We start from the raw sequence: 26,524 nt of genomic DNA on the forward strand, positions 1-26,524 counted from the left end.
AAAAAGGAAAGAAATTTCCATTAAAAGCCAATGAATAAAAGATGTAGCGTGTAAGATGCGCTGTTAAAACATGTGGGGAGACATAAGAAGTCTGCACTCTCTCTCCTCTGTCAGTCACAATGTAAATGTACAAAAGCATTAAAGCAACTCGGGCTGTATAAGACAAGGCTGTCAAAAGTTCAGAGAGATGGTGAAGGCAACATCAAAACCTCATTGTGCAAAGTTCAAACTCATGTAACAATGAGAAATGTACTAAGCACTTTTAGCTGCATTCCCAGCACGTGGGTGGAGTTGAATGGCCAACTGATTAGTTATTAATGCCATGAGATGAAAAGTGACGGAAGTGAAAATAATTGGTGGGATTTCGAGGCTGAATTTAAAAAAAATGAAAGTCAGTGAATGGCTGACAAAATTCCTTAAAAATGTCCATGTGAGTTTTTGGAAATTGAAATTGAAGCCTTTTTCTGAAAATTGCATTTAATAACAGCTGCCAACAAATCTGGAGAGCATGTGCTGTATTGTATATTACAGTGCAGGTCATAATATGTAAGTCGTAGAAATTATGTGGAGGCTCAGTTCTAGCTTTCATCCACTTTATCTTTTCTGAATGACAACTTTTTTTAAAAATTTGTTGTTTGCCATGTTGTTCCTTAAGAGCAGAAATGTTTTAGGCAAATTTCTCAAACAACTGTAGTTTTATTTTTTGGTACCTCTCTGTCATTAGCACCCCTTTTTCTAAAAACACTGGCTTTTTAAAACACTTCTATTAACTGGGGAAAAAAAAAAGAGTTTCTGGTGCATGACCACACAGCAACTCTACCTGTTCTCCTTCAGTGAAGACCTTGTTTCCAAAACTCCAGGAAATTGTAGGTGTCGGGTCACCGGAAGCCTGACATGTCAGGGTGACTTGATCATCAAACTCCGAAGCGGTCTGGTTACTCAAGTAGGTAATGTTGGGTTGGACTAGAAGCAAGACAGAAACTGTTATTAGAATTGGTTTTCTAGACACATAAATGTGGGTACCTTTGGTTTAATGCTCCATCTTCAATGAGAGGCAGCGGGGTAATTTCAAATATTTAATCTGTTTCTTTTTTAAACAGCTAATAGATGCTTGACATTTATTAACAGCTATTACCACTAATCCACCTGCCTTTTTTCTATTAACTGGGTTTGATAGCAGAGGCGGAAAAAATCTTAGGTTCAAGTCACCACATAAACTCATCAGCTGCTGACAGATGAATATATGCAATCGAATGATCACGTCACTGTGAATCACACATTTGACATGGCCATTTGATCCATGGCTGATAGAGATGTTTCAGTATTACTGTGGCAAGGAATACAGAGTGGTTTCATACCCCACTGAGTTATAACAGAGCCACAAGACTACATAAAGAGATACTGCACTTTATGTTTCACAGCTGCGTAAGGAAAAGCTGCGTAAGAGTGTGCAGCAAATGCCACAAAGTACAACAAAGAAATGTCAGAGATGATACAAAAAAAACCAGCCGCCGTGTTCTTTATGTTAAGCAAACCATCAGCAAATGGAGTCATTTTCTTACCAAACACGCTTAGGCTGACTTCCTCCGTTTTCTCTCCCGCCTTGTTCTTGGCGATGCACGTGTAATCTCCTTCATCCACTTTGGTGACATGTTTTATTACCAATTCTGAACCGTCCTCATTGAGGCTGTACTTATCGCCGTCTTCAAGGACAACACCGTTACTGTAGCAAGGGGAAAAAAAGAGGAAAAGAGAAGTGTCCGCGTCACATGTATTTACTTGCACAACTTGAGGAGCCTACGAATAATTTTCTAAACTCACTAACAAAGAACAGTTGGGGTTTTATCTACTGAAACAAGCAGCTCGCAGACGACAAAGGCTCGCAGACCAAAAAACGCCGTCCTGTGCTCAGTGCTTCTAAGAACACCTCCAACATCGCCTCAGATTCTGTTTGCCTTTGGTCTCCCTTCAGCCTTGTTTTTAAGAAGGTCATACACCGATTGTATGATGACGATGCTTCTTTTAGATTTCAGAAAACACTCCTACTCTCAGGAGCTAAACTTTCACTTAGAGGTTAAAATCTCTCTCTTTTTCTTTTTTCTTTTGTAGTGAATTAAGTGTTCGTAGACCTGGAGTGGCAGCATCGCTCCAGCAGCCAGACAGTGAATGACAGGCCTGTCAGTAACTAGAACAAACAGAGCTTTACCCCTATGTTTTTTTCACCGCCTCACACATCTATCCTCCCAACAACCTTCCTGTCCATCTTAACCCTCTTCTCTTAATGCCTGCTTCTTCCTCAGGATCACACATTAGATCTGCTGCATGAAAGACAGCTGTGAGCGGGATTTCAGTTCAGTCGTCTTATTTACTCATGCAGCAGCAATCATGCTTTGTCTAAAGGTTTCTCCTCACTGCTGCATTCAGACATGAATGATGCACCAAGAATATTAACGTGCACTGAGCAAACAGCTGCATGAAGAAAAAAAAAAAAAACACGTTCGGGCTGACGTCCTCGATTTCGTCTCCCGAAAACATACATTTGCACAAGTCGGTGGTCATCAAACAAAAATTATCCTATTCCAGCACACACATGCTCGGTGTATTGGTAAGTTAATGTTTAAAATCATTACTAACTCAGTAAACCTCCTCTTTAATCACCAGAACTTACTCAATTAAACACATTTCAGGTACCGATTTTTGAACTACTACCAATTAGCGGTTGCTAAGATGCATATGCACTTTGTTTTCACTTTGGTTTATTCTGCTTGTTGATATATTCATAATCCCTATAAATATATATTAACAAGAGTCATGTAAAAATTAACATTATCAAAAGCAAGCCTGCATGAAAAGAGTCAGAGACAGAAGAATAAAGGGGACTGACTGGTAAGCTATGAACAGCAAAGTCACAAATCTGGTCTGATCACTCTACTGTATACAGAGATTTATTATTTCCTTATTATTACTGTGTCCAGGAGCTGGAGAGCTGGAGAAAAAACAACAGAGACACCCCGACAGCTGCCTCGGGTAGCGCACATCCTGCTAAAGGGTAGCCTCGAACTTATAAAAATGTCCCCGTTAAATTGATGCTCCTTGCTGCAGAAAAGATAAAAAACGCCGAGGTCCTTTTTGATTAGGAATGTTTGTAACTAATCGAACTGACCTGTAAATATAAATTGCAGCCATTAGCGTAGCATAACAAATTCCTAATTACCATGGAATTAAGTTTCAGGAAGACTAATCTTGTGCAGATGTAGCTCCGTCCTATCAACCCTTTATCTAGTAAGAGGCAAAAACACATGACTCATTTACCCTTTTACTGTGGAAGTTATTACAAGGCTTTTGATCATTGAGGTAAAAAGCCATCAGAATATCTCTCCATGTCATTGTGTCATAAAATGCACTGCTGAAGTGAAAAAGCAAAAGGTAGCGGTATATAAATCTCCCGCTCGCTAATGAATACTAATGAGTGTGACTTATAATGAGTTTCCATTGAAAAGCTGGAATTAATAAAAGCCCTCTATGTGCTTTAAGTACTAGTACACTGTATAGTGCATAGTTTGTCTTCCATTGCGCTGCTGCAAATATCATTCATCTCAGCCTAATCTTATCAGGCTGCTTTTACCTGCTTTGCAGATTGCCACTTAGAGAGAGGGGGGGGGGGGGGGGGGGGGGGGGGGGGGGTGTCATTTGTATTGGCGTCAGTGTTTCTTTTCGGTTTGTCGTTGAAGTTTTGGACCTGAGAAGGATTACTGTGCACCAAGCATAACATTTTGTAATTCATAATTATTCATTTCATTGCTCTAACTAATATCGCTTGTTTCGAGGTCAAGAACGAGAGGATCTGAAGACGAAAAAAAAGAATAAATAAAATGCTTCATTTTTTGTGGAAGCTCGAAATTTCTCCTGACGTGATCCGGGGTAAATCTGAACTCTGCTCGTCACAACAGCCAGATAACGAGATTGAATGACGTACTGTGCCCAAGTCACGGTGGGTTCCGGGAAGCCATCTGCATCACAAGCCAGTAAAGCTGATTTACCAACGTCTGCTGTAGCGTTGACTTCTGGGTGCCTGACACGGATGGTGGGAAGCACTGAAAAAAGATGCAAGATTCATTTGAATTTTAAGTAACTAATGTGTATTTATAAATTATATTTAAAGAGGTTTAATTTAGATATGTAGATTCAAAATGAATCTACATATAAATGATTTTATTACTTCTTTTTGCACATTCCATATAAAATTAACCAAACACTGGAAAAATGTTCACAAAAAAAGACCCCTTTTTGGTTTGACTTGTTTTAAACAACTACTGAACCCACATGGTGATATGTAATTGTAGTAAAGTTTATCCAAAATGCACTTCAAGTTTCCTCCATTGAGTCGTGATAAAACAGACTGGACGTTTCAACATAGCTGAAATGACCATATTTCACACACATATAACGATATTTCCCATAGTTACACGTCTATTTCTTAAGTTAGTCAGAGGGTTTGAAAATAAAAAATCAATTATCCCTGAAAATCTACAGAGTAGCTTTTAAGAAGTGATATTTCCTCAAGAAAATTGCCTAAAATTATTTTTTTAAATATATTTTTCAAAATTCTTCATCCTGATAGTTAAAGGACTTTGATATTTAAAAGCAATTTGGGGATAATGTTGCTACTAAAGGTCAGAACATTTTCTGAGAAATCAACAAATTTAAAACCAATTTCTCGTCATTCTGGTCCGTAGTTGTTTGAATATGTTTCTCTAAACCAGAAACTTGAAAAAGATGGCTAGATGATCTGACTAACTAACTATCATTGGAGCAACAAAAAAGTTTTAAGGGTTTGAGAGCCATCTGGCTCATTACTGAACCCTGCTCTGTTAAGCCAAAACCACACATTGATAAACAGCAGGGCAGGCAGAGCATAGAAGGTGGTGTATACACTGCTTACCGTTAACAATGACCTTCATAGTCTTGAAGTCAATTTCTCCCCTGGCCATGACACGAGCCTCACAAGTGTATGTGCCCTCATCTGTCTTTTTAATGCTGCGGATCTGCAGATGGCCGTTATCCATGATCTTAAATCGAACTGCAAAAAAAGGACAAAAAAGAACAAAGGTTCAAGATTGTGACGATTACATTCTCAACATCACAGTGGGACAAAAGAAACTTATGATTTAATAAGTCTTCTATGATCTAAGAGATGATCATAAAATGAGAGCAGTGTGAACTGTATGCTTAAATGAAACACTGAGACAGGAAGTTGGGGCAAGATTAAGAAAATCCTTCCTGGTAATCAAATCAGATAAGAGAGCTTCATGACTCTCTGGCTACAGTAAATGTTTTAATCAAACCCTGACAAACTGTTGCAGCTCTAATTAAACAATGCACAGTAACACAGTGAGCTGTCTGACCGAAACCTGGTGTTATTTTTCACACATTATTGAGAAAAACTATCCAGCACTTATTAAAATCCACAATTTAGACATTACAAAGGGGACTTTTTTTATTTACTTTTTGTTGACAAACTGCATGTCATTAATTTTAGTAATGACTGTTGCCTCAATAAAGTGCCGTGTTCTTCCTATCAAGTTTAAGGGTTATACAGTTTACTGAACAAACAATTCCACCTCAGCGACTCCTACCACACCGCACCATCCATGGGAGTGAAAAATTTACATAGTGTATAAAAAATAAATGACTGAAATGTTGAAAAGCTTTTAAAGTTTAATCCAGGAGTCTAAAAGTTAAGAAGAAACAAAGCTTTTGTTAAACACCTCTTATTCAGGTCACCGTGACACATTTTACAAGGAAGAGTTACTGTTGGGATTTTTAACTCTGCAGCTTGCAGCTCAGGGTCAGGTCAGCGACTGCACTGAAGAAAATTGCATAAGCAGTTTTTAGTTTTCGGTGTTGGTTACAATTAGTGGCTTTTCCAGTGAAAAACACATTCCTTGACAAGAATCCAAGAACAAAGGCAGGCTTAACACAACAGTGTGGTGACTCCAGGCTCTCTAGCGGTCACCGAGGGAGGGGTTACTTTAAGGTTAAAATAGTCCCCGGTTCAAGTGTGAAACAAAACCCAGACTCCTGTTTTATGTCCAGCTCCCACACTAGATCCTAGTTTTTCACTGAACTTGCTAAGCCATGGCTGTTTTGGACCAATTTGGTCAATGCTCCTCCCAAGAAAGAAGCTATTGCCAGATTAAATGATTACCAAATATTGTACATGAATTTAGGCCCTCCTCATATTTTTGGCCAGAAGGGACCAAATGCTGAAAAGCTCATAATATCATTTTACACAGAAGACAGCTTGGATTCACAGCAGCTACATTAGATTAGATTTTTTTTTGCCCCGTGAGTTCCTGGCAAAATGTTCAGCAACACTTACAGTTTTATATGTTCGGTATGTGCACGCTCACAGTTTCCTCCACAGCTGAGCTAAACACCTTTGTTCTGTGTGCTTACTGGCAAAGCAGAAATGGTTCAAAACACAGGACAAACAGCAGATAAAGGGATTATAATACCAGAAGAAGTTTTTATAGTGTTTTTTGATATACTAATGTGACATATGGATAAAATAGATGTTCCACAACGTGTAACAATTACATCAAAGCTACATCTCTGATCGCCCGTGCGCAGCGAGAACAAGACCCAGTTGTGTACATCAAACACCTCTAACTCCCGAAACACAAAATTCCTTTTGTAAGAAAGAGTTATAGGTTAAAAATGTTGTTAAAATGTATGTGTGTATTTATAAAGATAAGAGTCTCCTGATAGCTGAGCTTTTTTTTTGTTTGGTTTTTTATGCGTTTCAGGATTTCCTGCTTCCAGTTTTTCTATTGTTGTGGGTTTATGATTATTATTATCGTTCTTGCCTCCCCACTGTTCCTCTGTAATGTGTTTACTATTCGTTGTCTTTTCTGTGTGATTAGGGTTGTTTCCTGCTTTACTTTAACAGTTAATTTTCTCTGGTGTTTCCATTCGGTTTTGAGCCTCTGTTTGTTTGATTTTTCTGCATTACTTTCATCTACATTTCCTTCCTCTGCCGTGTGTGTGATCCGCAATCGATGTGCAGTGTATAAAGAGCCCTTTCCTTCTCTTTGTTGCATTGCCTGTGTTTTTTATGCTTCTATTTCTCCCCTGTCCATTTTCTTCTTTGGATTCATTCTCTGGCTTTTCTTGGATTCCATCATTTTTCTTTTAAATTGTCTTTCATTATCTGTTGTTGTTTATATGAAATCATAAGCGATTAAAGCTCGCTTTTTGTTTGAGATCTCTTTCTCGCGTGTCCTGGGTGTGGGTCCTTAAGTCTGCACTCCATACAAAATCAGAGTGAGACATGAGGAGCAATAGTAAGATCTTATCACCCTGAAAGACAGTGGTTCCCAAACTTTTTTTGCTAGGCCCCCCTTTGTTTTACAAGAAAAATGTATTTCACACCTCAAACATTTAGTAAACAATTAAGCAAATACAAGTAAACTGCAATAAAGTACAGGTAGTAATAAAATACACTACTAACTCTTTTACGGTACGTCCACACCTACATATACATGTATTTTTTCTTCTGGTTTTACACGGTTACATACACACACGCAGTTACTGTCCCTCCATTTAGAAAAGCAGAGGCTTCACGGTGTGATTAATTTACAAGTAGTTGTTTTTTCCTGTGTAATAATTTTCAACATTGCTATCAATACATTTTTCAAAAAATGCCTCTCTGTGCAAAATGGGTTTAAAAACATAAACAACTGTGGGATACTGTTTGTCGGTGATTTAGACAGGGGGGACAAATCGTGGCAGGATCAGCCTGATATTATTTGTATCCCGCTGTAACTTTACTGTATAAAGAGCTAACATTTCCAAAATGTCAGGAGTAGTTAGTCATTACAACGAGTGTTTGTGAACTAAAAATCAAGAATGTGGGATTCTGTTTGTCTATGCTTCACCTCCTGCTTTGCGTTTGTGTGGGAGCCCTGTGCTAGCAGTGTCCAAGCGTTTTTTTTGGTTTTTTTTTTCCCTTTTCATACCGCGCCCCCCTGCAATGGCTCTGCCCCCCCCCCCCCCCCCAATGGGGCGGGCCCCACACTTTGGGAAGCTCTGCTGAAAGAGAAGGCATCAAATGTGTCAGGTATGACCTGAAGTCAGAACATGAGATGGAGGTGGTTTGCAAACTGTTTATGCACCAATGATGGTCAGACTTAAGCAACTTTTGCTTTTGTGGCTGAACTTTACTTCATCATTGCCAAAACAGATGCTATGATTACGATTTGCAAAGTAACAAAAAAATCTGATCCTAAACTAGCAAATCTGGGTAGGTTTTATTACAGTTTTTTTGCTGTTATTGTTGTTAGTGACAGCAGAAGTTTTCTTAGATTACACTTTCCTTCCTTAAAAAAAACATGCTGAGTTTTTCCGATTTAGTTTACTATAGTTTTCCTTTATTTGGCGAAATTAAACTCAGGTGTGCCCCCAGACACATTTTCCAGTGACAATAACCACCTCTTGCTAGGCCTAAAAATACAATTTCCATGTTCACGCATCATCTATGAGGTCTAAAACTACTTTCCAATGGAAAACGGTTGGCTTTGTTCATAGATGATGGGCAGCAGGAGCGGGAGATGAGGAATAGTGTGGCAAATTGATTGGAAAGCATGAACTGGCAAACAGCATTGGCAGGGAGGTAAGGTGGCTGCTCACACAGTTAAGAAGATGGAATGGAAAGGCAGGTTGGAGGTGAGAAAGCAGCTAAGCAGTGGGGTGTTTTTTCCCCCTCTTTTTCTTTTTTTTGAACTGACTCACCATCTTTGGCAGGTTGGATCTTGGAGCCCTTGTGCTTCCAAATAATAGTGGGTGGTGGTGAACTGACAACATCACAGACTATGTCAGCATCATCACCTTCGATGAACTCCTGCGGGTTGGGAGCGCTCTTGAACGTGATCTTTTCTGTGGGGGAATGCACATATTACACATTTTTATATGTATTAACACAGAGAGTGACATTTGTAAAGGTGAAAACTTACACCTTTTCAATTTCAGTGGTTCACTTTGGCGTTTATATTACACATACCAAAGTTTCCAATAATTAGGTCAGTATATGTGAAATAATCCCCATGAGCCAAAAACTTCAGAGTGATCTAAATGCTCAGTTTCCAGTAGGTTATAGTTCAGTTCTTACTATGGTCATTTCAGTCACACAGCCCTGGCTGGGAGAACAGCAACTCCTCACACCTGCTGTTTAAATCTTCTGTTTATGAGAGGGGCAGCCAGTCGGAAGAAAGCTGGCTTAAAGGGACGGTGCTTAAACGGCTGGTTTCATACAGTGGATAAACTCACCAAAGTCCAGCTTGCCAAGCTAGACTGAGAATAACAGTATGGAGCTGGAAATCAGGTTACCTTTAATAATATAAACACTGGTTCTCTGTCTTTGAAATGCATTACTCAAAGAGAGCGTTCATAGTGGCTGAGTTACTACATGCAGTAATGTTGACTACCAACATGTGAAAAAGTAACACTCTTCACCGGTAAAGTCTGTAAAGACTGCAAAATCAGGTCATACTTACGGAAGATCTTTACTTGGACAGTGGCCTGGGCTTCCTTGTCTCCATCCTTTGCCACACACTTGTAGATGCCAGCACTGTCCACGGTGGCGTGGTATATGGTGAGAGTCGACGTGGCTTCATCACTGCGGCTCACAAAAATGTCGGCCCTGTTGGGAAGGATCTTCTCACCGCTGGGGGCGTACCAGTCTATGTCTTTAGCATCTCCTACCACTGAAAGTAACAAAGTAAATAATGAGATAAAAAAGCAAAACTTTTTTTTTTTTAAAGAATTTCACAAGTGGCCTGTAAATAATAGTCAGAACCTATAGGATTGCCACTGAAATCTGTTATCTTGTTTGGTGCTTTTGATGTTTTGAATTAGCTTAGATATGCCTCCCGCTTTGCAAGAAAAGATATGACTCTGCAAAAGATAAGACACACTGCACTGTGTGATGACCTGCGTCACTGACAGCAGTCGAGGGGAAGAACTGTCATCGCTGGCATTCATATTCTTCACATCTGTTCATGTTGGAATAAAGCAGTTGTAGTTCCTTATTTCCCTGATGAATGCATATGTGGAGCTGATTAATGTTTGAGCTAGACTTGGTTCTCATTAGAGAATGTGAATAAAAATTGTTAAAAATGAATCGTAATTTGAACAGAATATATCAAAACAAAATTAAGAATTCTTGGTTTGAAGATGGTTTGGAAGCATTATTGTGAAATCACAATCTGTTTTCATCCAGTGTATGTTATGTAAACCCAAAGACTAAACAGACGCAGCAAAACAGAAAAAGGGAGATATGAATTATTTCTGTTTCCTTAGTAGGATTATTCAGTAGGAGGAAACTTTGACTAAAAGAAAAAGAAAGAAACGTTTCAACATTATTCATCTTTTTATAAACAGTAGTACAAGGCAGAGGCAGTTTTTTGCTTCCCTGAAAATTATTAATACTATCTCTTCTCTCGAGGAGCACAAAGAGCTCTAAATGTATTTTGACACCCTTTTCAAACGGAGGAATTCGAGTTCAAACGAATGCAAAAATTTCTTCATAGAACAAAGAATGAAATCACTTAGCACTTAATGTCAAGGCTTCATATTCCACACACAGACACCCATCTTTGCTTTTAGGGCTTCATTTTTACAGAAACATTCTGCTAAAAGCAGTGAAACAACAGGTGATTAGTGGGAGAGAAGTGGTTATTTTTTTCAAAAAGAAAAAAAAAACCTTGATTGCATGTAGTATGCAAAAGAAAATTTTGACTGGACTTTGTAATTCCTGTAAAAAACAATCCACCACTACTGCTTCCATAGGAATTAAGAGGGTATGTAGCTGCCATGTGCTGAAAATCAAATAGACTTGTTGACTTGGATATGTGCGAGTGTGTCACTTTGCTGCTCTGGAGCATTCAGCTGTGAGTTAACACATTGCCATGATATTCCCAGGAGCAGACATCTCAGCAAATTCACCCCAAGATCAGACCATGCAATGCTCAGAGAAACTGCATCTCGGATTCAGCAGGTCTCAGCCAACATAAGAAATATTAAAGTTCATGACAGTACAAGTATGGGATGTTTGGAAGTGTTCTTTGGAGAACTGAGAAGTGGAGATGCTTTGACATAATGCACCACAGTTTGCAAAAAGCAAATACAGCTTATCAGCACAAACACCTCAGAACAACTGTCGAGAGACAGCGTCATGTAGAAAATGATTATTTCAAGAAGGGCTTCTCAATTAATCGAATTGTAATCACGATTACAATATGGGCTTTCGACGATTATTAAAAATGACTGAGCCGATTAATAGCCCCTCCCTCGTGCTTTACTCTCGCGCTGCTCCTTGTGGCAAATCGAGCGCACCTCTCTGCATTTGGAACACGCGTCACAACAATTAAGAGCAGCGGTCCCCAACCTTTTTTGCGCCCAGGACCGGTTTTTGTCGTGGATAAATACAACAAAATAAAACTAGTACCGGTACCTAAAAAAGGAAAATTTATTCATAACACACGTGAAAAGACCAGGGAAAAACGAGTAAACGGTAAAAACGATAACAAAATAACGCTGAAAACCGATAAAAACCCTGAAAACTATACATTTCACACCTGAGCCTCAACTCTCGCGGCCCGGTACCAAATGACTCACGGACCGGTACCGGTCCAAGGCCCGGGGGTTGGGGACCGCTGATTAAGAGGACCCGAGGGAAGCTCGGAAAGCTAAGCAGAAGTTATTTGGAGAGGAGAGTGACTGCTGTTGGTTGAAAAGAGAGGTAAAAAAAAAAACTTCAGTGGTGTGGAAACATTATGGGTTCGCGGAGTCAGACGTGGATCAAGCAGACATAGTGTGTAAACTTTGCTACAGTGTCGTAGCTGCACCACAGAGCAACACTGCAAAGTTCGCTAAACATAGATGTCTACATTTTTCATTTATTTTTTATATTGCAAACATTTGCACTGTTATCAGTATTTGCACACTATTTTATATTATTTTTTAAAGTCATCATTCAATACATTGTTATTGTTAAATAAATATCGTCAAATAATCGAGATCTCAATTTCAGTGAAAATAATCGTGATTATCATTTTTGCCATAATCGAGCAGCCCTAATTTCAAGTTAGTCCGACTACAGGTGGTTCAATAAACTATTGACTCATAAGTCCTATGAAGGTAGCTGTGCCGTCTTTTGAATTTTCTATTTTAAATTCAAGAAAATGCAATGCATTCATTATCCAGCATGATTGTAACTCACATCAACGTGATAACGAGAGAGATGCTTTGAAACTTTTCATACTGGACGACCCCTCGTAAGGGCTGTGGGCACGCTGTTAATTCAGTCAGTTTGTTTTGTAGCGTAGAAGTAACCTGGGTTAATAAGACCAAATGAATGAATAATCTCTACTCAGAAAATTAGGACGTTTTTTAAATGTAAGAAGATGTTCTATAATGGCAGACTGCAGATCTGTCTTTTGTAAGCAGCATCTGTATCACAGACAGGCTGACAAATGCACAGAGAGAATGTAAGACCTCTGTCTCATTATCTTCTCATACAGCACCTCTCTCCCACCTCTTTTATGTCTTATTTCTTACATGACTCAGATCTCATCATCCCACCACCTCCACAGAATAAACTCGTCAATTTATCCTTGTGATCTTTTTCTTTTTTTTTCCTCCACCAGTACACCGATCTCATTATTTAACCTAACTTGTATTACTTTCATCAAATTACCCCAATAAATACCGCCAATGCTAGATGAGGTGACATTTGCATCAAGCTGCGTTAAATGAGGGATGTAGAAAGATCACTCTTACCTTCGCAGATGAAAAATTTGGAATCTCCTACGCTGATCTCCCCTTGTGGTGGAGTAATTTCCACCTGAATGGCAGCTGGGCGAAGAAAAAAGAAGACAGGACAAAATATAAATTAGTCTCTGGTTCAATCGAAAGGAACGGTGACACGGGGCTGAGACACAATAAGGCAAGGCTCAAAGTGAAATGGCCATGCCTGCTCAAAGGAACAACCATGTTCAGGCAAACACTTTGAAACTCTGGGATGTAATTTCTATGCTCACTAGAGTGCAACATCTCAATGTGCAAATGTGTTTGAGTTTAAAGTTGCACCCACAAAGCAAAGGAACTCACAGTTAAGAAGAAATAATATGCGTCTTTTGTCGCGTATGTATTTATTTTGCACCATGTTGTGAACTGAAATCTGCACTGCTGGAATTTGCTTTCCCTTATTTATAGTTTGCGATTTACCCCAAGGAAGCAAAACTGTACCTTTTGCTACCAACACTTCCATTTTTGTTGTTAGTGTGTTTCTAATTTCCTCTCTGACACTTGACACTCAAAGCACAAAGCTGGCAGCTGAAGGCAGCATAAAAGAAAAAGTAGCAGAGTGAAAGACAAACTGAACTCTTAAAGAAGGACAAATCCTAACTAAATTAGGCGAGACGCAGACTTAACATTTGTTTGCTCACCTTATAAAAACGACCTAACTAAGCCACTCCGAAGCATTCTTGCATCCCGACTTCTGTTTACAGACGCTTAAGAATACATAATACCATAAAGGCTCTAATGCGCGTCTTCTCCCAGCATCAGCTAAAGCTACAGTGACAGAGATGACATTTAAAAAGAGAAGAGAGAAACGCTTGCGTGCACCCTAACAAATTTGAATTGATTTTCAAAGGCTTGATCAGCTAATCCTAACTCGCCAGTGCTCCGCTGTACTACAAGGGATCTGATGACTTTTTAGAGTGACATGGTTTAATATATGACTCCTATCTTCAGTGATACTGTATGTGGCGCCGGACTGAAGCAAAGCCTGTGAAGTAGAAATACCACAGAATTGTGATCGGAGCTTGACAGAGAAGTCCCGCGGAGCCTCCAGCATGTCGCCACTTCACACAAATGAGTGAGTCAGTCTCAGCTCAATTCTCACCAGGACATTCACGGGAATGGTTTGCGAGGACTTGCCATTCATAGACAGGTAGCCAACTATCATCACAGCACAATGTGGCATTGTTTCGTAATGCTACAGTTTCGCCATTGCAGAAAAACCTGCATGACTAAGAAGATAATGTCACATCAAAGACCTTTGTTGCTCTTTCTCTCCACACACATTTTTATGTGTAAAGGCATCATCATTGTGGTGTGAAGCTTTACCTCAGCCATAATTCTGGAGCGAGGAGAGTGAATACCGCATCCAGACACACAATGTGCTTTTGTGTTTAGAAGCATTTTGAAACCAATATGGTTCTCAGTGCTTTGGCCAACCGTATTTTCTTCTTCTTTTTTTTATGCTTGACTAAAACATTTCAGGAATGCTGTTAAGGGTCCAAAATGTCCCTTGATTATATTTACACACATTGTAAGACACTGTGAAATGCATGGTCCACATGAGCAGTGCAAAGCCACAAATAAGAACAGCTAAATTATTAGCTACACCTGTTCACAAATCAGCCAATCACCTCGATGCATTTAGGCAATGCTGTAGATGAGATAGATCGGCAGAGAGGTACTGGCATAACTATGCTACTCGTCAACAAAATGTAAACACTGGTTCTTAAATTGAACCGGAAACAAATGCTGCAATCATCACGGTCAAGGACAGTCATAAGTATTGATTTCATACATGTGTTCAAAGTGTGAATAATATTCCCTTTATGCCTTGGTCAAGAAGTCACACAAATATTGATTTGCAGTAAAACACCGCATCTGCCACATGAATGAACCAGCCTTTGTTCCAAGCCAGCACGCAGGCTGCAGAGGCATGAAAAACCACTGCCCCACAGTATGTTTGCTTTTAGAGGCTGGAGGTAGATACAAAGACAACAACATATCCAGTTCCTTCTCTCATCTAGTACGATCCCAGATACCATGCTATACCCATGCCTCCTAAGACTAAAACCACTGGCCCAAAACCAACTGATCATATCTGCAACGCTAAAGACAACAAAAAGGAGTTCAGGCGGTGTGGGAAAGATAGCTATTCCCAGATCCACTTTCTCAGTCTGTGCGTCTACATGGGCACTCGTGCAGTATCTCCAGGATGGAGTGGCGGCTGAAAGTGTCGAGCGCGACTGTTTCTTTGATGAGAGCCGATCATGGAAGTTAAAAATAAAGATTTAGTAAAGGTAAGCCATCAGGTTTAATCACTGCACAAATGTGAGTTATGACATGAGATCGACTGAGAGGAAATTGCACTTTCAAAAGTGGGTACCAATAAGTACACACCAAACACTTTGCGCTGCACACAACAGCACAAAGATTTGCTGATCATTTGTCTCACTTGTCATTTGCAGTAGTAAAGAATCTCCCCTGGCCCACTATTGTTGTCAAAGACACAAACATAAAGCTGCTGACAAACTAACAACAAAGTGAATTATTTCTCTTTGTAGCAGTTCGTACCTAAGATTATTCATATTCATCTCAACAGCATCAAAATATAAGGCAGAAGCTGGATATTCCATGAGAGCCAGCTCTGAGAATCAATCAAATCAGAATCGAAATCAAAACTTGATTACCCCAGTGCCAGATGGGTAATGTTAAGCTTCTGTTCAGAGTAATAAAAAAGCAGCGCAGCCCTGCTTCAGTCACGAATCTACTGGCAAAGAAATTCAAGTGAGGGGGATGACTCCAGGTGTGATCTATAGTACACAAAACTAACTGTGAAAGAATTGAAACGTGTTATTTAAACATACAAAAATAAAAAGGTGTGATTTTGAAGAGCTGCTTTTTTAAAGATCTTGTTTTTGAAAGGTGTAATGAGTTTTCAGATAGGGATTTTGGTCGGATGCGGTTCCTAGATTAAACCGTTTTGCAAGGATCAAAAGATTACACAAGTAACGTAATGCTAAATCAATGCTGGGGTGAGACAAATGCAAAGCACACCCAGAACACTCAAAAGCATCTGATTGCTGCAATTTGGGCTCAAATTAAATGCTCCTGGGAATTTTATTTTAACTGCATGTGCAATTTGCACTTAGTGTACATCTAATGATATCATCCAGATGCCCTAAGACTGTAAAAACATAAAAGATACTCTTCATAAAAAACTTTAATGTTAAAATAATCCAACATTAGCTTCCATTACATTTATGAGCACAATAGAAAAAGGGAACAATTATATATTTAGGCATAATTTAGTGGCATAAGATAGCATTACATAAGGTAAAAAAACAAAGAAATCTGCCTCACGCATCTCACAGCTAAATATACAGCATGCAGCATAAAAGCAAAAGTGATGTAGATTGTTGTAGATTAAAAGCAAGGAAAGAAAGAAGTGCTCGGTTTTGTGAGGAGAGAGCTCAGATAAAGGATGAAGCTATCTTTGCCCTAACATGCACTCTCATGACACCAATCTAATACCCATCCTCTAAGCCTGTCCCTCACTTCCAGTCCTCTAAAGACTCATAAACCTCTCTGTCTACTCTGAAGAGTCTCCCTTTAGTCTTCCTTCGACTCCTAACGCACATGCACAATAACCACATCACCTTGCTTTTTAATAAACAGAATTTACTGTCACTGCAACCGCATGTTTTCACAGAGATAGAAGTATGCTTAAGGTAAGCTGGGCCAAAACAAAAATTCTATAAATGAATGTAAATTTAAACTTCAGAGAAACACTGATGGCAGAAAGATGCTGTATAATTTTCACAGTTGCAATCAGATGCACTGCAGCATGCACACACGTCTTCCATTCTAGCAACAATTTTTTATCTCGGAGCTAAATTAAGCATCGTGTCTCTTTTTAGAGAAGCATGTTGTAGCTAATGAGCAGACCAGAGAAGTTAGGGGCTTAACTTCAGTCAGCCTTAAGTAACAAAAATGAGGACTTTTTTCAAAAGTCTAAAAACTTTAAGTTGTCCAGATGAACAAGTTTATAAAAGCTGCTATTTAGCTTTTTGTTACAGATGTATGGCTACGCTGGACCTTCCTCATTGTGGAGAATCTGATTTGTTAGGCCAGTCACCCTGAACATGTACTACTAATTGAACTAGCTCACTTAAGTGCTGTAGAAACACCAGGTAAATGTTTTTATCCGTTTCTGATTCATGTCATGTATTTCTATTACAACTGTGACTGTCCTATTAACAAATCAGATTCTATGTATCGATTGCAACGGCTGTATTTTAGTTTACAGCGAGTCAAAAGACTTGAGTAACTTTTTTATATGTTCGATTTCTTTGTTTCTTTTGCACAAACAGGAAAATAACAACAAAAATACAACATTTCTGCACCGATGGCCAAATTGCTGTTTTAAATATTTGTTAGAATTTTACAGTTTGTGCACAGATGGTGAATAACTCACTTTACATCACCCACAGCCTAGCAGCTCAGCTTCGACCTCTGAGTTTGCATAAATAAAATTACCCCATCTCTCTTTCTATTCTACCGTATCCAACTGTTTAGCCACACATGGCAGCTTCCACACTCAAACCTCAGTGCTCATGTTGCAGGTTGCTCTCTTGTCATGGACCACACATGAGGGCTACAGTATTTATCCACCTTTTCTTTAGTGACATACACTTCCACACATAGACAAATGCCCATTCATGCATGAACAGCTTGCCAACCGTGCTGACCACTTATGCTATTAATTTGACAAAGTAAGAAAAGAAGTTAGATGGAAGAGCCCATTTAAAGCTACTTATGGTAAGCTCAGAGGCGAGATTAGTAATAGTGTATTAATCTACTGCTAAGCTGTCCATACTTTGAAGCAAATATGCCTGTGAGGCTTTAGTAACAATGACCAAAACTAAAATGGCAGTGCTGACTGTTCTCTAGCAAGAGGATTACGGAGTTTACAGCCTGCTGCTGGTAAACATTCTTTCAGTATCTGAACCACAGAGTTCCTTAATGCCAAATTATGTAAAAGCACAGGTATCTATACACGGCCACATTGCTGTCATTACTTCATTTTAGGACGTGCAAATTTGAAAAGAGAACAAATGAGAAGTTGTCAGGTTGGCTGGGAAAAAACCTGAAGTTTGAAGCAGCTTCTGTCCCGTCTTGGATCAGGAGGTTTGCATGCCTAATTGCAGCCTGGCAGCCTGTGGTGACTGGCTCCATTACAAGGAGGCTACAACAGTCAGCTGTTGGTGCTTAACATGCAAGTCATGTCGGAGTAAGCACACACTATGGAGCAGACAGTACTGTGTAGGGCTACACATCAATAGCACATATGCTTGAAAAGCCGTCGTCTGGGGACGTACAAGAACAGATGAAAATGTCGTCATGTGTGTCCAAGATTTACATTTCTCTGTTCTTCCTGTGGCTGGAAGAATGTCAAAGTGTCAGCCATGAAGGTTCCAAGCACACGCCAACCACATAATGTTACCCTCTCAAAGCTTTCCAACTGGAAACACATTTCTCTGAGATTTTGTATTCCTTAATTTAATACTAAATTGGTTAGACAGGTTAATCCTTAATTCCCATCTGGCTGTATGGAGGAGGAAATAGCTGAATTCTTGAGATATTACGAGGCAATTCTGATCACAAATTAGAGCTCCATCATTTTATATGAATATTTTGGGACACTTTCTCTTTCCATTTGAAAGAGAAAGAAGACAGGAAAGTTTCAAACTCTATTTTAAAACTGTTATTGGATATGCCCTATTAAACTAAGGCATAAGGATTTCAGGTTGCTTTTCAAACTGCAATTTGCAAAAAACATTTTGCAGCATTCTTCTTGATACACTGGAGGAAGATTATATTTGCTATTAGGGGTGGGGGGAAAAATTGATACTGTGTAGTATCGTGATATTTTGTTTGCTAATAATGTATCAATACAGGGACAGCAGAAATCGATATTTTGTTACAAAAAAAGTTTTTGTGGACTCTGACTTCAGAGCATGTTGATCAGCTCCTTTTTCTGAGCAAGAATCCTGACATTCCTTCACTTTCCAAATGTGTTTACATTTTTTATGGCAGCAACAAACATGACAGTTTACTTATTTTAATTTAAGACATGTTTTATTTTAATTAAGTTTAAAACTTTTTTATTTAATGTAAAATTATATTTTGTTTTAATTTACTTTCAAATTCTTCAGTTGCTGAAGGGGCTGCATAGTTTTCACAAATTTCATAGTTCAGAATAGCTATAATTGTACCAGATGGTAAGTTGGACTAGACTGTAATACAAACCGTTCACTTTGTCAACAATAAAACTGACTGACATGAGAGAAAGACTGAGTGTGAGACTTTGTTATTAGATAAAATGAATATTGATAAAGTTTACCTTTATGTACAGAATCTGAATATCGCAAAATATTTAAAAAAATTGCAATAATATCGTATCGTGCGTTAAGTATTGTGATAATATCGTATCGTGGGATGTATGGTGATTCCCACCTCTATTTGCTATATTATAATATAGCTATATTATTTATATAGCGAGTTTAATTATTTAAGCCACTATTTTGTCAGTCAGAGATTAATATGATTATAATTCAATTTTTAATATTTCTAAAACAAACAACAAATTCATCTTTTTGAGTTACTTGTTTACGCTTAACCTAAATCTGATTGGATCAGCTGGTTGTTGTTACCAACAGGGAAGTTGCATAGTGCCCTCTGGTGGATAAAGTATGGAATGTCAGCTTGGTTGATGGGTGTTTCTCTTGCCCTTTATACACTTTTTAAATGCCTATAGTGATTGATCAGCAAATAGCTAATATCAGCTGATAACAGCATCATGCCATCATCATAAATCGGTCAATGATCTTAGCTCAAAATTCTACAAACCTAAAAACCACCAACCAGTACAGTGCTGTGGCCTTAAAAAACGTCTCCATTAACCTTTATTTCTAATACTTCTCATCCATCACACAATGTTTAGCAGCAACAGTGAATTTTGAAAATATTAAATGATTAAGCATAAATGTCAGATAAAATCTAGCCTGTCTAAAATCTTCTGCCACCGCAGAGCTTTATCAGTCAAGTCTGCTTGTATTGCCTGACGAGAGAATAAAATTTCTATACACCTCACAAACCCACACATAAGCTCCCTTTTGAACCCCTTTGCAAACTTTAGGAAACTTCTCTACAAAATTCGAGAAAGAGTTCTAGCAGCAATTGTCAAAACCTACATTCTTTCCAGAAGTCCATCTAAGTCATCATTCCCACAATTACTTCTCAGTTTCAGTTCTTCAAATACTAAAACTTTTTCACTCAACTTCTCTGACTTTCTCTGACTTGCCAGTCAATCCACAAAAACAACTCACACTACTTCTAGCAGTTTTTCACCCTCATAACCTTTACAAGATGTCTACACAAAGGAGGTTGCGGCCTGTTATTAGTTTCCATCAATGTCGTTTTGTTTTTGTCCTTTCCTTGCCCTGAAAAACACAACCTCTCTGATCTTTCCTGCAGTGTATACTGATTGAAAGAAAGCCTAAGTGAGCTGCATTTCTATTGCAAGACTCCAGTCAGCTTGGCGTTTACAGTACGTAAATACTTGAAATGAAACTAATTCAATATATATGTAGGACTTAAAGCCAGATGTTGTACATGTTGTCTCTTATATTCCAATAAAATATAGTCCCTCTTTTGGTGTTTTGATTTGTTGACGTTTGAGGCTATAGCTTAAACTAACTATTAGTAAAAGTATAACCCAGAAGTAATTCTAAACACTTACTGGAACTTGAAAAGGAAACGAGTTTTGCAAGTAAACAATGCATATACATAACAGTTGTTAAAGCCATTTTCCTACCTCAGCTAACTTTGAACATTACGCTTCTAATTTGTTTTTTAGTAGCAGATAAATTAGCCTTACAGACGCACATTCCAAAGTGTCTCAACCACTTATCATTAACCTGCTGCACTTTGAGGCACTGCACAAAATACTAAGCAGCTGTTTCCATGTGCTGCGTGTGGGTGTCAGGCCTTAATCAAATTGACATAGACGTGTTACCTTCTAAGCTCCTTCTTCTCACATCTTTCAGTCATTCACCGCATCAGCTTTGTCAGGATTATGGTTGTTACCAGCATCCCCTCCAACCCTTCAGCACTTGAGTTGCCTTCCAAGTGCATTTTAAGTGGAGAAAAGTCATTGTGGAAGAGCACAAACGTGTGCTGCAGAATTCACACGTTTCAGATTGTTTTTCCACTAAACTGTGGAGCAAACTATGGTGTGAGCAAAGGCTACTTCCAACTTCCAACTTTATATTTGCCCTCAAGTTCTGATGAAAAATGTGTAGTCTAATCTGTCCTCCTTAAAATACACAACACCGTGATCCATTTCCAATAAAGGCTCTTCTTCCCTCATAAATATTTGGATATTAAACAGAGGCCAGTATGTCCTTCTTTGATCTGACTAATTTAAGCCTTCTCGTTTTGACAGGACCTAATTACAAATCGTGAGGAGAATGCTGCGCAAGAGGCTGAAAGGCTGGAGAGGGCAGTCGAAGGGACAACGGCTACGGCAAGAGGTCTGGCTGGGAAGAGATTACATGTAAAGCCGACTGTGGTAATAAAAGGGGAAATGGCTAAAGATTACAAAACACAAGGCAAACATTTACAGTTCTGTATCGACGCTATAGGCTGCGGTATGCATTACACCACCGAGTAGCTGGCCTCGCCCGCAGTGGGAGTAAAAACGTGTAAAAAGTTTGTCTAAAGAGCTCTTGGGTGGTTCCTAAGGAAAGGAGATATTTCTGTGTTCATATTGTGTGAACAAAGTTGGAATTTCAGCTTTATGCTGGCATACGACTAGGAAAGTAAGATTTCAAGGATCGACAAAGGAAACTGATCATCTTCTGATAGCTGTGATTAAATATGTATTTATTGAGCGTAGACATTTTGCTATAGAAAAAGCAGCAGGTTTCTTTCATCTGGAGTCAATCTCTCAGGATGTTGAAGGGCAACATGAAAATTCACAGCACATCCGCCTCACCGGGTGAAGAGAAACTTATACAGGTTGACCAAAGTTGACAATGCCCCCCAAAAGAGCCATGAATATTTACAGAAACCTATATGTGCATACAGAACAAACTTGGATCAGCATTAATAAAGCTCTGTAATGGTTGGGCACCCAAATATTGGACTTGTGCAATCGGGTATGGGTCCAGTCGAAAGGCTGGATAGGAAACAACCGTGCATCATCAGCTGTGAGTTGCTACTGGGAGAGCTAACGTAGCATGGAGGAAGCTAATGGCAAAGTGACACCAGTTTGGAGTCACTTAGATACACGTGTGTGTCTGTGTGTGCGTGTGTGTGGCAGACTGAGAGGAGGAAAGGAGAAAGTAGCGTGACCGTAAATGACAGCAGTCTGTGACTCACAGTGAGCTGGATGACAGGTGGATAACACAAATACATTTTTAGTTTTATCCATTTAGTCCTGCTTACATTTATTTTCTAACTAATAAGTACAAATTCAGTCAATTTAAACCCCTTAGTTGTGATTATTTGCTACATATTATTAGTTTTTATTAAATTGGGTATGTTTGAGTTGAACCGGAATGATTTCTGGTATTTTATTTTTTATTTTTTTTATTTTTTTATTTATTTATTTAGGACAGTGCATGTTAATGAACGTAAATGTAAAAAAAAAAAAAATTTACATGAATGTAAACATGCCAGATTATAGGCAAAGGCTAATTTCCATCTGTTGTCCTTAAACATAAAAAATAGACATAATAATTCATAAAAATTCATCATTCATTCATAATAAAAACTCCATCACCAAACTTACACATACACACCATTCTGTTCCCAAATAAAACATTAAAACTATACAACTCATACATGATCACACACTTGATTTGTCCATAACCAGTTTTTAACCTTTGCCTTAAACAAATTGAATGTCGAGCATTCTCTAATGGGTTGAGGAAGACTGTTCCATAGATGGCCACCCTTAACAGAGAGGACGTTCTGCCCAAATGCTATCCGTCTGTGGGGTATAAACAAGTCTCCTCGGATTGTAGCTCGAGTGGTCCTGTCTGAGCTTTCTGTATGCCTAATGAACTGCTTTAGTGGTGGTGGAGCAAGGGAGTGTAAGACTTTATATATTAAACACACTCTTTTAAGTTTCACCAAGTTATTGAAGTTCAGTAATTTATGTTTTTTTAACACATGACAGTGGTGGTGGGAAGTCGGGTTTTTTGTCAAGTAGTTTTAAACTTCTTTTATAAATGTTTTCAATAGTTTTAGTGTTTTTTAGGAAAACATCTTATAACAATATCAGATCAATAATTGGCATCAGTACATACTTTAAGCTAATATTTGTGTATCGGATCAGAAATAGGAAAAAGTTGGATGTCTCACATGGTACACTATTAGCAGCTTGTTTATAATTGTTATAACACGCACAATATACCATACTAGTGGTCATCCCGATTATTACGTGGAGACTAGCAGAATTCAAAGGTTAGCTCTCCAAAGCTTCAGATTATTGTCCTACATTTCACACACTCGACCAATTGCACTTCTCAGCTAAAGCAGATCATGAAAAGTATTTCCAAGTAATTTGAATCTGGCCTGACCTGAATATGCCACAGCTCCTACCAATTAACTTTCAGCAGGGTCTTTCTGTCACAAGGTCAATTCCCCCGGTGTAATATAATTAAAAGCAATACAAGTGAGGCCAAGCTTTAATTTGGAAGAAGAAAATGTAATATGTTTTAGGTGAAGGGAGGGCAGAAATTATAACAGATTTTCTCAACAAAACAATAATCACATTAGCATAAAAAATGTAACAAAAGAGCATTTTTAAAAGGGGAAAAAAGGAAAATACTCTGTCTGCACTAGCGCTGGTCTTTCTAGGCCATGCTGAAGTCTTACTGTGCTTTCTTTTGGCATCTTGCAATGTCTTCTTTCAAAGTTAAAATAAAAAAAATCCAAGCTTTATTAAAATGGGGGGGAAAAAGAGCCATGGAGTGACGTGCATGCCTTTTCGTCCCTTCAGGAGTTAGTTCTCTGTATGAGGTACTTCTACAGGCTTTTATGCCTCTAAAGTGGTGGATATGTTGCTTTGATTTAAAGAAGAGTTCAGGCTCAGAATTCCTGAGCAGAGATCCTGCCAAGGTTTAAAAAAAAATAAAGTGTTAATCACTGAGGAAGTACGAATGTCAGATAAAACCTCACCCGCATATCTCTGGTCTGTCTACAAAGCCTTCTTCTCCCAACTTAAAGCGTTGTCAGTCAAGCAAAGTTTACTTATATCGCTTGATAAGAGAATAACGTTTCTATAGAGCTCACAGGATCACACCTATGCTCTCTATTGAGACCCTTGCAAAGTTGAAGAAACTTCTCTCCATGTTTCTAGCAAGAATTCCAGAAGGTATTCTCAAACCGTATATCCTTTCTTGAACACACCATCCCTACAATAACTTCTGTTCTACTGAGTCGCTGTAACTTTTTTAAACTAAACCTCTGGAAAAAAACAGATACATAAAATTCAATCAGCGCACAAGAACCCAAGGACAAATGCAATTTTTGTGACCTGTTTTTTCCTGACTCCTGGAAGCCATAAGTTCCCTCCAGTAATTAAAAAAGCCCTTACTATTTCAATTTGGCATCACCTGTAATTACAACTAGTAACTATGACAACACCCCTTGGTTTGTACCTCTACGGCTGTGACCATTTTAAGAGCTAGAAATGACCCTATTTAGACTAGAGTGCTAAGCATTAAGCTATCACCAGCAAGCTCAGTTAGCATGGTGGATCCATAGTCTTTATGGGTGCATGGCGCACATGTAGATACTTAACAGATGTAGAAATTAACTTCCTTTTGGTGCCAGCGTCGAGTAAAAGTTTAAGAAACAGAAGAAGAAGAGCCACTGGTCTACAGGAAAGTACGGCAAATTCCCAAGATGAAATGTGGAAAAGATTCAACTCCTCCGAAAACAATGTGATTGAATATAACCAGTGTGTTAAATGCAGTGTTGGGGAGTAACAGAATACATGTACCGGCATTACGTATTTAAAATACAAAATATGAGTAACTGTAATCCGTTACAGTTACCGTTTAAAAAGGTGGTATTCAGAATACAGTTACTTTGTTGAAATGAATGGATTACACGGCGGTGTTTTCCTGTTTCATAAGGCTATGCCCTCTCTATTTTATGTAATTCCACGCCGGTGGAAACCCAAACAAAACACGCATTAAGAGGCTGTAATGCCTGTGTCTCAATCAAAATGTGACCCGGACTTGCGGCCCGCATAATGACGTGAAGAAATATTTAAAAAAGTTATTCACAAAAATTATTTAATATGAAGGCAATAGGCAGAGTGTTACAGGCATCGAATTTTAGCCTCATGGGCAGTGTAGTCCGTGCTGCAGGGAGAATGGACTGCCATACCCCTCATGTGTCTGTGAGCGTGAGGAGGGAGATAATGAGTCGAAAAGTACGAGTTGTCACCGAGCAGAAACGGGAGATGGAAACATGTAAATATAATAATAACCACTGCAGCCAAAAAGAGGGCCTAACGAGCCCAGCTGTAAGTAAGCTATTAAGACTCGACTGTACACCGTGTTCGTGTTTTCCTCTGAAACAATAAGTTCCGTTGGAGAAGCCTTTCAACGCCTCTCTCTGTCTCTCGCTAGCAAAGTTGACCCAGACAACAAAGTAAAGCTATTTTTCAACTACGAGCTCGACACAAACCCGATGTTTTAGCTAGAGGTCCCTTTACTACAGTTCGGAGCCGCGGACCTGTTTTATATACGCGCGGAATAGTTTTCTATATGAGATCACTGCAAAAAGTGCAGCCTTACCCGATGTCCACCCTACTGTTACTCATTTTATATTAAGATTTAAAAATCTAGTTGCTATTGGTATGGTGTAGCCTTCAGTAATAGTAATAAATCACATTCATGAAGTTGTAAAAAGCATGATAATATATTAAGTAATCCAAAGTATTCAGAATACGTTACACTCATTGAGTAACGTAATGGAGAACATTAAAAAAATACATTTTGGGGCATGTATTCTGTAATCTGTAGTGGAATACATTTTAAAAGTAACCTTCCCAACACTGGTTAACTGTACATGTAAAAATGCATTTAACTTAGACAGATAATAAGAGTCTGTCTAATATCTACATAAGCGCCTGTATGTCCAAAGGCCAGTATGAGTGAAATTGCCAGTCTGCACCCTAATTAACTAATGAGGCCAAAAGGGTTAAACCACTACCCCTGTCTTCTTTCGTTGTTTGACCCTGAAGTGGCCCTGCATCTCACCAAGTTGATAATCACTGCAGAGCTACAGAATACTCGCTCGCATACTAATGGCAAAAAGACCAACACACCAAGTACAGCAGCAGTTTGTGTAAACAATCTTTAGTGCTTCTTTTACAGAGATTTTTTCACGCTCATGTCCACATTCAAAAGGGAACACAATCAGCGCATCCCACAGAGATATTTTTTCCCCTCTCTGTTCACATTCAGTTTATCTTTCACTGAATCGTGACCCCGTTTTGTTTACAGTAGAGCTCCAGTTTGAAGCCATAAAGTGAGTTTGAATGCATCTCACATCAAACCTGTGCAAAAGG

The 26,524-nt window shown here is 38.8% G+C and overlaps 1 protein-coding gene across 8 annotated transcripts in view; it reads right to left on the reverse strand.

Annotated features, from left to right (window-relative positions):
• ncam1a (neural cell adhesion molecule 1a) overlaps nt 1-26,524 on the reverse strand; it is a 263,858-nt gene that overhangs the window by 61,778 nt on the left and 175,556 nt on the right. For all 8 annotated transcript variants that reach the window (XM_085173682.1, XM_085173677.1, XM_085173679.1 and 5 more), the window contains exons 2-8: nt 12,841-12,915; nt 9,555-9,764; nt 8,794-8,937; nt 4,943-5,080; nt 3,977-4,094; nt 1,563-1,723; nt 821-963 (exon numbers count right to left, since the gene is read on the reverse strand). In XM_085173682.1, the coding sequence (XP_085029808.1) occupies nt 821-963; nt 1,563-1,723; nt 3,977-4,094; nt 4,943-5,080; nt 8,794-8,937; nt 9,555-9,764; nt 12,841-12,915 (989 nt within the window). The remainder of the gene's footprint in view (nt 1-820; nt 964-1,562; nt 1,724-3,976; nt 4,095-4,942; nt 5,081-8,793; nt 8,938-9,554; nt 9,765-12,840; nt 12,916-26,524) is intronic.

This window comes from Neolamprologus multifasciatus, chromosome 10, assembly GCF_963576455.1.
Source record: "Neolamprologus multifasciatus chromosome 10, fNeoMul1.2, whole genome shotgun sequence".
In the NCBI taxonomy this organism is placed as follows: domain Eukaryota; kingdom Metazoa; phylum Chordata; class Actinopteri; order Cichliformes; family Cichlidae; genus Neolamprologus; species Neolamprologus multifasciatus.